Here is a 13,602-nt window from a genome sequence, read left to right as displayed (position 1 = left end):
GATGCATTCATCAGTTTAACTGGTGATTCAGCTTTACTTCAGCTTATGCAAAGAAATCCATAAAGTTCATCATAACCTCTTTACAAGCAGCTATTTGGGAAGCAAGTCAAGGATAAAAAGTTGTATTACAGAAACCTCTTGAATAAAACAAAACTGAGATTGAGAGTACATAATGTAGTTAATGTAAATATGTGCAACCCTGAGCATTAGGAGCCTTTTCCAAGGGCGTAGTAAAAGGTGGTATTAAGTGCAGTAATGAACCACTGGAAAAAATGTATGAAGAGCAAAACGGCAAATTTATTCAGATTAGTCAAACCCAGAAGAATTTGAATAATTCCAAATGGGAAAAAATCATCAGCAATGTGTTAGCAGAAAGATCCAATAGATGTGTTCAAAACAACAGACACTACAAAGACTATTTAAATGCAGTATAGTCTGACAGGCTCTGAACTAGCTGTAGCCTTGAAGAAATTCAGTATTTTAAATAAAGACCCACAGCTTAATGAAGATTCCAATACACAGTGGCATCTGAAAGACAGTAAAAAGGAAAGGAATAACTATTTATGTCCATCTTTAACTCACTTTCCTGAGTTGGGCTGGGTACCTTGTTTAGCTAAAGCAAAATTCAAAAAATATATTCCATACTTCTATTTTATTTTCCCCAACATTAAAAGAAATATCAGAGACAAATGTCCACAGCTCTAAGGGGTCAGCACAGTATAAAAAGGAAGGGTGTCACCAAAGGCAGATCTGAACTATGATTTCTTAGTGCCATCTTATTTCACAAGTGTATTCTGCTGTTGTTTCCACAGAAAAAAAAAAGAGAAGACAAGCACTGGAAGAGCTGTCTCTATCCCTTGGAGTAAAGTCTCACTGAGAAACTTACACATAAACTACCTCAAAAATAGATCTAATTTATTGGAATCAGTAAAGGTATATGGTTCATCAGCTGACACTGCTACTAATTAATTACCATAGCTGAAGCGTCAACCTCAGACACGCTCCAAGCACCAAGAACTCATGGAAATTTTGGAACTATTTACCATTACAGATAAGAAAATTTTAAGGTAAAAAATAACTGAGCCTAGAATATATAAGCCATGTTGTGGGGTACAGAAAATGCATCCAAGCTAGATTTAAAAAATCCCAACACTAAATTAGACTCTGACTCGATGTGAATTAAAAAAAAATAAGATAAAGGAAAAAAAACAATAAAAGAAAATAAGGACAAAAGCAAACATATAACACTACCAAGATAAAATGCAGAAAGTAGGACATGGGCATTGCAAGCTTGGCCCTTTAGGCCCTTCACAAAACTTTGCTTTTACCACACACTGTGTCAATTAAACCAATGGAATCTCAGAAATACATGACACATTTTAGATAAAAATAAAACCATGAAGTGGACCCATATAATGCATTGCCACAGGGCACTACTGTGCTTAAGCAGATGTATCTCATATATGTAACTGATTATGTATCTTGCACACAGGAAGAAATACTAGCTAGAGTGATAGTTCCAAGAGCCATTATTCCTTATCATTTGCAGGAGATAATATTTTTTTTTATAGTTTGCAGGAGATGTAATGCTTAGTAGTTACGAAGTGCTCCAGATTTCTTAAATTTGGCAGGGAATATAAATTTAGGGTATTGGTCAAAATGTAACTGATATTAGATGACAAACAACATGAACATACAACATAATCTTTTCCTTTTCACAAATTCCTTGCTTAGTTACTGTTTCCCATTTTATGCACCTGTATCAGATTCACCATAAATGCTCTATCCTCAGTATTTACCAGCGGAATCTCACCTCTCCGCAGTGATTTCTCACCATGCCTATTTTGAGATGTGCAAGAAAACCACATTGCTAATTCTACTGCTTTCCAACCTGCCCTCTGTGTCACTTCCCCAGATGTCTGCCTTGGTCAGCCAGGGTCACATCCATCAGCCTCTTGTGCCACTGATCCTTATCAGGAATAATGAGGACTCATTATTTATTGATTTATTTCTGACTTTATATAAAAACATGTGATTGAAATTTCAGTCATAGCTAAACAACAGCCACACAAGAAAGGCAAGCACTGCTGTTGTCAACCTGACATGTTTGGTGGTAACCTCCAAAGAGAGACTAAGCATTTAATAGCAGACTGAATTATCCTCAGTTTCAAGCATGAGTGGCAAGCCAGCGAGGGGAAATCTTGAACTGCCTGCACAGCAGCTGAAGAAATACAAATATACAGGGAAAACACCAGGGAAAAAAAACCAAACAAACTATCACAATAATAACAATGCAAACAAAACATGACAGCTGAGGTCAAATTCCTTTTCCTGGCACTCTACTAGTCCATCAGTGTTATTAATTTCTGATCAGTTTGTTTTAAAGGATATGAAGCCTGATAAGAAGTCTATTGAGGGAACTGAAAAGACATTCATTTTTTCTATGAACTTCGGATGACAGCAATAATCAGTTTGCTATAATTTGTTAATTTATCTACAGACTAATAGGAAATAGATTTAAGGCTAGACTTTCAGGGCACACAGCATTAGCTTCTGTTCTTGTTCAAACAGAAACTAAAATTTTCTAATTACTGCAGAAAAATCTCACCTTTAAGAGAAAGAGCAACACATTTGTCTTAATTTTCTAATGGGATGGGAACAAAAATTGACATTTCTGTTCTTTCATAAATCAAACTTATTCTTCCTTTAGTACCTTGCTCCTTCTTCATCTCCTGCATATGCAAAAGAGGAAGATTTCTGAAATAGAGCAGTTCTTTGATTTGCCCGCATTAAGCTTCAGTTATTATTCAAGTCTGGCCACAAAACTGCTCTCCCTTTAGAACTCGTTCCATAAACTATTTAATGATTTTGTCCAGTTGAATTTCCCTTGAACACCACAGCCATCCTCATTTTCAACAGAAAGGAGTAAAGAGCATTTAGCACACAGTAATTATGAACAAATAAACAGAATTTTGTTTTAATCAAGACCAAAATAAAAGCCAAGAATGAGGAAAAAAAAAGTGAAATAGCAAATGTCTGAGCAGTAAGGAATGGTCTTCTAAATGCATTTCCTGCTTAGTTTCTGTTGGTAACTTGCTCACACTATGGCCTAGCTGCAAGATACCAGTCCTATTCTCCTTTTGATTGTGTACAATTAAATCATTAACACTGCATTACAGTTGGAGCATGGTTCTAGTAACACCAAAATCCTAGGTACCATCCCTGTATAGGCCATTCACTTAAGAGCTGGACTGGATGATCTTTGTGGGTACCATACCGTGATTCTTTGATTTAAAACCAAAAACAACTAAGCTTTTGATGAGCTGAATTCATGGTGCCTAGAAATCTGAGCAAATCCTTTGTGGAACAGACAAAAACCAGCCATTTAATTCAAAAACTGCAACACTTTTTGCTGTGAGGTTGTTTTCTGTCTGTGGGAGGACTTAGCAGACCTACAGATTGTCTATTGCCTTTCTGGAAGAGATAAAAGTACTAGGCTATATATATACTCAAGTGGTGGGAAAATTTAGTTTCTTTAGACTCATGCTAAAACTTTGAAGAAACTCATCCCTGAAGTCACAAGGATCCATAGATCCTTTTGTCAAACACTGTATAACTGCTGCTACTCTCTCCTGAAATAACTCAAGAACTCTTTCCTTTTTATAATCATAAAGAGTTTCTCAAAAATCACAAGAATATGTTCACAAAGGTGGAAATGATGAATGACACATTATTCTGGGTCACATTGCCTTTTCAGTGCATCCCACCATTCAGCATTTTGAAAGCATATCCAAGTCTCAAAAATTAAACCAAAAACATTCACTACTACCAACTGAATTCTCATCTTGGATCTGAGATCAGCATTGCACAAAAAAGTGCTGTTAGCTGAGTGGAGAACTATGATAAAACTAGAATATAAGCAGTTAGGATGACTTTCTAGATCTCCTTATTATATGAGCTTTGTCTGGCAGCTTCATTTACTTCTTTTTACAATATTTTCTTATATGTGATGAAAAGTCATCATTCTGAGGGATGTCAGGAAGAAAAAATAGCAAAGCATTGTTAACTGATGTCATTGCTGGTAAGACTGATCTTATATTTTGTACCTAAATATTTGATTGAGATTGTAAGCAGTTAGTAGAATGTCTTTCAAATATGTTACCTCTCTTTTATCAATTATCATAAAATAACCCCTCTGCACCAAATGGTTTTTTAGGTGTGCATTTAAAAATGGATATATTAAGAAATAAGTAAAAAATAAACCAAAAAACGTAATAAATTAAAATCAAAGCATCTAAACCTTGCCATTCCCACTCTTCTTATAGTCCTTGTCTGAGGATTTAAAATAAAGGTAACAGGTTGGAACAAAGAAAACAAAAAATACTTAAATCTCTTGTCAGAAAACAAGTCTTAGGTAACTTTAAAGACCTCCATATTCTAAACATAAAAAGCTTAACATTTTTGCATCACAAGCAGCAAATACAGAGTTTTGCTTTAGAGTTTGCTGGAGAGTACCTTTTGAGAAGTTAGAGTGCTTTATTGACAAATTAGTTTCATGAAAATGAAAGGCTTCTTATGCCCACTCCTCTAATAAAAAAGGCACGAGGGTCCCATATATAAATTAGACTTTTCGGAACAGTGCCAGATTAAATGTTTTTTTGAAATCTTTGTCTGCTTTATTCAAAATAATAGTCAACAGAGATACATTAGCTTTTCAGAATAAACATGTTGATGTATAAAATTATTTGGTCCTTGACATAATCTCAACTGTGATACCTCAAATTGCAGAGATTCACTTTTGTTTAGTGTGACCAGTTTTACTGATGTAGTAAAAGTACTTAAGTGCTTACAGATTTCATACCAAGAGAAGTTCCCAAAGGCAGCATCTGACAAAGATCTAGACTGAGAACTTCTTTAAATAGTGCAGGAAACAAAGATAAATTTATTATCAACATCTCTCACAAAACAAAAGAATTACCCTACAATTACAATATTTTCACCAGACTTTGCAATTTTAAATTAGAATCCATTGCTAAACTGGTGTAAATAACAAGCTTCAGCATGACATGTTCATTGTAAAGAAGCAGTCTTTCTTCATGTCTACTTTCTTTGAGCCTGGCAAAATTATATTTAAAACCAATCAATAAATCACCACAGCATGATGATAAAAATGAAAATTATCATAGTATTCTTTTTGGGAAAAAATAAGTTTACATCAGAAAATGACATTTTTCTTCTTCATCTAAAGTCACATTTGCAAGGATTTCTTGCTCACACTCCCATGAATGCAGCTCTATAGCCAGGACAACAACTGCAGGTACAGGCGTGTAAACAGACTTCTCAAGTAAACAAGTTTCCCATGGCCACAAAGTGTGCCTGCATAGAGAATTTTTGGAGCTGCTCACACTCATGGTACTATATAGATTTTAGGAATGCAAACCAAGCTTCAAAACAGCAGGAGAATGGAAAGGGAAAGGATGAGTTTGCTTGGAGACTGTGAATTTTTGCTGCTTGACTTGAGCAGTCCAAGCCAAAACGAGCAGATAAGCTTTTCAGAGATGGCTCCTAGATACTAGGAACTAACCATGAATCTTCAGTATAACTCAACAAAATTCACACTTCTGGCTGCTGCTGCTGTGTAAATGCAGTTTTTACTCACTCAGAATGCAATAGAACTATAAAGCAAATGTGATTACTTCCACAAGTAACATAAAGTAAAGTAATGTTAGGATGGGTACAGTATATTAAGAAAACCTGTCTCCAGCAGAATGATTGAACTCTTTCTGTGCAGGTAGCAAAATTATACTTACAAAATTCATGTACAGGTAAAGGTTACATTCTAATATTTGTGTCTTTATAACAAGCAGCAGCTGATTAGGAATAGTTTTCTGCTGAAAGATCAGATCTAGATTATGCCCTTTTTCACACTTAGAATTACTGTTTTATTATGCATTTACATATGAAGTATATGCATCATACTTTTGAACTGATTATGACTTTAGTTTGTTTGGCCAATTACATTTTATACTGTCCAGCTGACATGCAAAATCAAGGTGCTTATACAACTGCCTAAATTAGAGAATTAACACCATTCCTAGTAAAACATGGGAGCTGGTACCTCAGACCTTTCAAACAGGTTTAGAAACACATTTCCTTGCCTCTCCTTACACTGATTTTTCTCTGTTCATACCTTGTACTGGGGGAAAGAAAGTTACTTTCTATGTTTGGGTTGTGGCATGTCCTCTATATTGTCTCAGGAGCCAAAAAAGCATCTTGAGCAGTGAAAGCTCCCAATACCTACTGTGTGGCCTGAACTCCATTGAGCTTGGCCACAGGAACTGGTGGGTGATGTGAATATTTGTAGATGTCTATTACACAGTGGTGGTTGGGAATCCTAAACAATTCTCAGAGTATGTTATACAATTATTTTCATAATAGACACTCCATTTAAGAAAGACCTAAGTCTGTTTTTAGCTTGATATTTAGCACATTTAGTGGATTCACAGGAAAGGAAAATATAGGCAGCCATTGATATTTTTGTATGGTAATTCACATAAAATGTGTGTGCCCACAAAGGAGGAAGTAGCATAACACTACCATAACAAACATTTTTGTATATAGCAAATTTCTAATGGTCACTTCTATCACTGTCCTTTTTCCCCCTCTTGAGAAGGCTTCAGTTCATCGGTTAGATTTATTTTTGTTAATGCAAGCAATAGAGAATAGAACTTGCTTTTAAATTGCTTCAGCTTAAATAATATGGCTGTTTCTTGGAAAGTCAGTGCTTCTAAAGAAGAAGAGTCCTGTTTACAAGTCAGTCTGGCTTTTGCCCAAGTGATCAGTTCATGTGCTTTTTAGTGTATTTTGTAGTATCAACAACAAAAGTAAAAATTGAAAAGTGTCAAGTGAAAAAAAGGGAAACAGCCATCAAGCATTCACCATCTTATCTCTTAAAGGTAAGAGAGGTAGTGGTTATAGCTCAATGTCATAAAACACAACAGTAAGGCAAAGGGTAAACACACAACAATCAACTGCAAATCTACTTAAGCAAAAGAAAATACAAGCTAACAGATGTTGCCTTAATGACTGAAGTACTTGCTTTGGCAACTATTACCAAAAGGCAAAGTGGAATTTTACCACTGCTTGCCTGCCTGTTGTCTTAGTAAACTGGTTCATGGAATAGCAGGTTTTACATTTTTTTTACACTGACACACAATTCTGATATAATGACAGGTTTAAGGAAAACCAGCTCGAAACAATGTAAGCAACTCTTAATTTTTTAAAAGAAAATATTAATAAAATATTTAGGCCATTTAACTTAGCAATATAGAGAGAGAAAGCAAAATCTTCAGCTGAATATTTCCTCTTGGAACTTAAGATGTGCATAAAAAGTGATAAAACCTCTTGTAAAATACTGGAGAAATGGTCAAGAATATAATTTGGAATATTTCTACTGTCACTGTGAGGTGACCAAGTCGTCAGAGTACTACTATTCATTGTCTAGATGAAAATAACTCACACGGATATATCTGAAATCATTGCATACATATCTGAGTGGAAACTAGCCTTTCTTGAAGACTATGACAAAACAATTCATGTCTCCTTTCTACTGAGTAAATATTCTCTTACAGTTAAATAGCTCCCCAAAACCATAACATCCTCCTCTTTTTTTATTTTTCTATGCAATAACCAGAAAGCTGAAGAGTTGAAGCATGGTGGGGGGGGGGGGCAAAAATCCAAAGTGAAACCTCCCCAGAAAACCAGAGAACAAATTGGTATTTAAGTCATCCAAAGGCCCAAGAACTTTATATCTCTTTCCACAGGGCTCTTTAACAAAGGAATCACAGAATGATTTAGGTTGGAAAAGACCTCTGAGATCATGAAGTCAAACCCTTAACCCAATGCTTCCAAACCCACCTCTAAATCATGTCCCTAAGTCTCACACCTACGTGGCTTTAAATCCCTCCAGAAACTTAGGACAGTTTTTCAAGACCCCACTCAGGAGCTGCTGCATGAGCAAAATACTTGACTAGTGCTTCAAAGAAATCTACAAAATCTACATGCACAGAAAATCTTCCAAGTGAAAGTCTTATGGTGACTCAATGCTTTCATATGTCCATATTTATCAATGGACACAAAAAGTGTCCACAAAAGACCAACAAAAATGAGAGAGAGAAGCCTTAGAGAAGCTTATCAACTACTGTTTGCAGCAATGCAAAATCATGAGAAGTACTACAAAAGTTGTATACAAAACACTAAATTAAAAATATATTAGAAATGTAACAACATCATGCAATCAAAAACTAGGATACTCATGTCACAGCTCATATTTGTTCCTATACTTTTGTACATCTTAAAGGGAAATGTCAAGTCACCTAAACAAGTCTCAGACATAAAATATTTACTATAGTAATTCATCTAACATGTCTATGCATTTTATAGAAGCTTGCAAGGAATGTATTTAGAAGAATTTGTACTCTCTCTTAGCCTAGTACTTGGCAGAGCCCATGCAAGAATGGCAATTCTCAGGTTTGGGCAACATTAGACACACCTGGGCTTGTGCCTGAGGCATTAACAGGTTTAGAAATGCCCCCTTAGCTACAATTAATACAGAGCAGCCACAGCAGCTACAAACATCTCCTGGACTTCTCACCAGGAGGGAGTTGTGGTTCTAAATACAGACAAAAGCACCTTGGTTCTCGTGTCAAATCCTTTTGAGCTGCTGATTGTATCTGCTTATGGGGGATGGGTTTGAGCATTAAACTACCAGCCTTTCTCCAAATCCAGCAATAGACTCCAAACTCCCCAAACTCCTTCTCAGGCCACAGTGAGCAAAGCACCATTTTGTAAAAATACAGCTACTTCTAATAAAGTTAAAATGGCTATTGCTGTAATGGGAGAAATGCAAGCAGGTAAAAACAGAATGTTTATACTAAAATCTCAGTTTAGTTAAAAATAAAAAGCTTTCAAATTATTGTGTGCCTCTCTTTTAGTGGACATCAAGAATATCCCTTCTCTCATTTAAACAGAGTCTTAAATCAGTTGTAAGTTTGCTTCAGAAAAATGCTGCTAAAGTGACTCATTCATATGAACAACAAATTACACAAAAAGTAACATTAAACTTCTGTAGTCATCAGTGATTTAAGTAATCACCATTATGCAAGAAGATCTACTGAAGTTACTGCATATCTAGCTAAACTGACTTCTCTGGCCTTGTTCATAGACTTTAATTAAAAACATGCTAAGATCTAATTCATTTATGGTTTCAGTGATAAACTATAAAGTTTAAACCAAGATACTGATTAAAACAACTTTCATATAATTTTTACATATCTAATCTTAGGTGCAATGATTTAAAACTTTTTCACTACTATAAAGAAAGCAATTTTTTACTGTAATATGTTATAATCTTGTAGATTACATATTGAATGATTCACAATTATTGGCAAGTTGCAAAAATATTGCTTTTAATAAGGAATTGGCATCTAAACCAAACACTGAAAGGCTGTGAAATGTAATCAAGAATATGGTCAAGGATTTAATAAAAACTTTCTTGACTAGAGATTTGCTTCAAAGATATAGGATAACATTTCTACTTTGAACCTGCTTCAATAGGCTATGTCTGTAATTTTCAGATTTGGTTCATGAGTCAGAACCACTATTGTGGTTGTGTTGTGGAGATAGTACAGATATATAAAACAATGTTAAATACTTGAAATATAATCTATCAGCTTAAGTTAGTTGGCAACTGTTCAGAGCAGAGGAAAATTGGCAGGAAGCTAAATTTTATTTGCTATCATTAAATGCTATTCTAAAGACACATTTCCAAAAAATTCTACAGAAGAGTCGTGATCACTACAGTTGCATCTTCTGTAATCTCCAACCACAGCTGGACAATGAATGTTAATGGAGAGTAACAACAAATCTAACAGCAGAATTTATATCCTACCTTTTATTAATGGCAGCCCACGATGCATTGATGCTATCTGTCATCAGTTGTACCTTTCTGGTGTCATCTGCTGAATAATCACGGAGCAGCTTAAGAGCCATGTCATTTGCCACATCTACATTTATTTGCCATTGTCGTATTTCTTTTGAAAATTGCTGAAGTAAAAAGAGAAAGAAAGAAAGGATAATTCTCAGAGCAACATAAAATCATCACATACATTGTATGGTTATTAGAAAAAGAGCTGAATAACTTAGGCCATGTGTATAAAAAGAAGGGAAAAATGAAAAAACACTTCCACAGATTTACTGGAAATAAAAATCAGTCTTTCTATATGTTTTACATTCTTTTAGTCAAAAGATCACAGGATTACTTTTAAACTCTGGGAAGGACCAAGCAACCAACTTCTAAATGCTGGAAAAGACATGACAGCTCAAATTGATAACCACTGATTAGAATGTGGATTATTCTTTTACGAGATACAAATAGATGGATGCATTATTATGCTTTATGGAAACTACTATTATTTGTGACATTGAATACTGAGATAGAAAATAGAGTGAAATAATTTATTCTGATTAGTTTTCTTTTTATAGTGTGAAATTATACTGATTTGGACAATTAATACCTGTGCTTTCAGATTTTTTTTTTTAATTTAGTTCATTTTAGCAAATTGTTTATGTAATTAGTGCCATCTACTGGAACAGCACTAAATCTGCAATACAGTAAAACTACTGGTAAACCTATTCATATCTTTATAATGCTAATTTATGGTTAATATTAAAAATATTTTTAAATTTTGACCATTTTTTGTTTCCCCCTTTCCACTTTCTTGTCTCCTTTCTTTCTTCTCTCCACCTAGGCAAGCTGCCTCACTGCAGAAGCAAGCCAGGAAATCCAGAGCATTTACTCAGCCATCAGCCAGCTCCCATGCATCTTTTCTGTTAGTCTTTCAGAGCAAATTTCCATATAAATGCACTGAAGCTGCATATTTAATCCATAGTGTGTATCAACAAAATGAAAAAGCAAAGTTAATTGATTGCCTACTTGTACTTTTGTACTAAACAGACTGCAACTAGCCAATAAAACGGACAATAGAAGTTGAAAAACTGTTTGTATTTGTAAATAGAAATAGTAAGTTGCATATAAACATTTGAAACTATTGACAACGAACAGAAGGACTCAACTGTCTTTATTGTTGTGCTTTAATATACAAATTGGGAAATGCCTGTGAAGAAAAAAATAGCTTTTTTTCCCTTCATTCTCCCAAAGAAGTATTCCTTTTGAAATTTTGTTTTGACTCAGATAAGGAATTCTTCACATAGACCTGAACTTACATGCAATCTCTAGTGAGAGAGTCTAAATACTAAGTAAAAATAAATAAATGTTAAATGATTCATGTATTTAGGTTTTAATCTCAGAAGGTCTGTAAACTGATTTTTATTAAGACTCAGACTAAAATGCACTTGCTCTTTGAAAAGAGTCCTAAAGGAGTTTGGGGGGCTTCGATTTTTTTCCCTCAAACTCTTATATGTTAAAAGGCTACTTCAGCACCTCTGGGTTCTCTCCATAATTTAAAGCTGAAAACAGGACTTCTTCCATTTCCTGTGCTATTGCTTCATGAGAGGGCAGATCACTCTGTTACTGAGCACCAGACAGCCTCAGGAACTAAGACAGCACCTTGCCTATCTGCTTTGAACAAAAGATCCTGTTTCTACCAATCAAACATTAGGAGGAGACTACAAACACCTAATCCTGAAAACCATCCTAAAATGAAGCTGCCTAGACAATTATTTAAAGAAAATTCTCCTTGCTAAGTAAGGAGATCTAGACAGGAGAGGTGATAATTTTGTGGAAAACACTACTATTTCTTTGAGGAAGATACAGACAGGTGGTGGTTTTGGAACAGTTTGCCAACTGAGCTATTTTCCTGCCAAAATGATATACAATAAATAGATCAAATTTAATATTCACATAAATATTGTAATATATATACAAAATACTAAATAGGAAATAAATTTGACAGTAATTATAATTTCAGTTTTGTAGATCTTATATAGCAAGTATCTGTTCTACATTTAGGCCTATCTATCTTTATTTTATTCTACCTTTCTCTTTGTTCAAAATTACATAGGCAGGCAGGTAATTTTTATTCTCAGGCAAAGAATCACAGCAGACTGACTGTTCACTGCTTTATATAGAAAAGTTACCATAACATTTTGTCTACATTGTAAATTAACGGTCTGTAAACTTTACTTTGAAAATAAGATCTTTTTCCCCAGACCCATGTGACTAAAACTGACCTTCTAAAATATTTGAAACCCTGTGTTATAATAAAATAAATGGGGAGATCCATTACAAGGTTATTTCCAAAAATGTTGTTCTCACCATTAACTTCAACATTAATCCATTAACTTCCTGACACTATAACACAAAGTCATCACTCAGGAAAGAAATGAATATAGAGAGCTTTGGTGATGGAAACTATTTGTGTTTTCTGTTTTACTGGAAATTGATAAGGTATTCAACAGCGTTGAGGAGTACATGCTTCAACTTTGCTCTGTGTGCGGACACTGAGAACAAAGTGTTGGGGCACAAGTTTTACCTGTCTATCCCAACAGAGGCCCATTGACTGCCCTCCTACATGACTGCAGTGTATACGTCAGAATTACATTCTTTTCTTTCCTTTTTTCCCTTTTATGTATTTAGTCTTCATTTACTTTTTAGCTACTTAAGACCACATTTTGGTTTTTGCTTCTCTAAAGGAAATTGCTACATTACCTTAATTTCTTTCTGACTTTTTTTTTCATAACATTCTCTTTGTTTTGCCTGTGTTATCACTGAAATTTGCTGAGTTTATTAAAAGGCTTAAAGAATTAAGGCTGTGCATTTATCATGTTACTTAGGTATAAATTTATTTATATTTTTAATTAGAAGATACTAGTTGATGTTATTAGGAATAAAGCCTGTGCAATTAAGAGCCCTTGATTAAAAACAAGTAATGAAATCAGAGCTGCACTTTATTTTATCTCAGGATTTCCCAGTGGAACAAAATCAATGATGCACAGTAGTTCAAATATAGCAATATGAATGTACAACATCATCCAGTTCTGTGTATATATCACAAATCTGGAAAATCAGGCTGTCTTTCTGTCCCTTTTCTATATATCTGTGGCATATTTAAAGAATTTATTTTTTTAATCAAGGAATTCTAATTCAGCGTTTGCAACTTAGCCAATAACATGAAATAAATTGTTAATTGTTTCACTGAAATCAAAGCAGTACACTGTCAGCCCTGAAATAATAAAAACCCACAAAATGCTGATTTTGTTCTTCATCTTGGAACACAGGGAATGGCAAAAGAGTCCCTAGTAAGTTACTACCCTGCAAGAAACTGTCAAAGGCAAGCAAAGGCAGCCTCAGCCTTATCCACAAATTCAGGACATGTTCACACCCTGGGCTCTGCCAGTGGAAGGCTGCCTAGCCTTTTGAGTCCCTTTTGAGTCTTCTTCCTCTTCACTTTGACTATCCCAGATGAAGTTGCACAGAGGGAGAAAAGATGCTTCACTAGGTCCTACCAAAGCAAGGAGCCACGGAGTGAGCAGGCAATTCTAGCAGTTTGGTTTGGTTTGGGGTTTTGGTGGTTTTTAAAATTT

At 34.8% G+C, this 13,602-nt stretch overlaps 1 protein-coding gene across 3 annotated transcripts in view; it reads right to left on the bottom strand.

Moving 5' to 3' along the window:
- Positions 1-13,602, bottom strand: part of DMD (dystrophin) — a 567,421-nt gene that overhangs the window by 248,722 nt on the left and 305,097 nt on the right. For all 3 annotated transcript variants that reach the window (XM_053931535.1, XM_053931545.1, XM_053931553.1), the window contains one exon: positions 9,950-10,104. In XM_053931535.1, coding sequence (XP_053787510.1) covers positions 9,950-10,104 — 155 coding nt within the window. The remainder of the gene's footprint in view (positions 1-9,949; positions 10,105-13,602) is intronic.

Source organism: Vidua chalybeata, chromosome 2, assembly GCF_026979565.1.
Source record: "Vidua chalybeata isolate OUT-0048 chromosome 2, bVidCha1 merged haplotype, whole genome shotgun sequence".
Classification (NCBI taxonomy): Eukaryota; Metazoa; Chordata; class Aves; order Passeriformes; family Viduidae; genus Vidua; species Vidua chalybeata.
The sequence above is the reverse complement of the archived record's forward strand: the minus strand, read 5'-3'. Positions and strand labels throughout refer to the sequence as shown.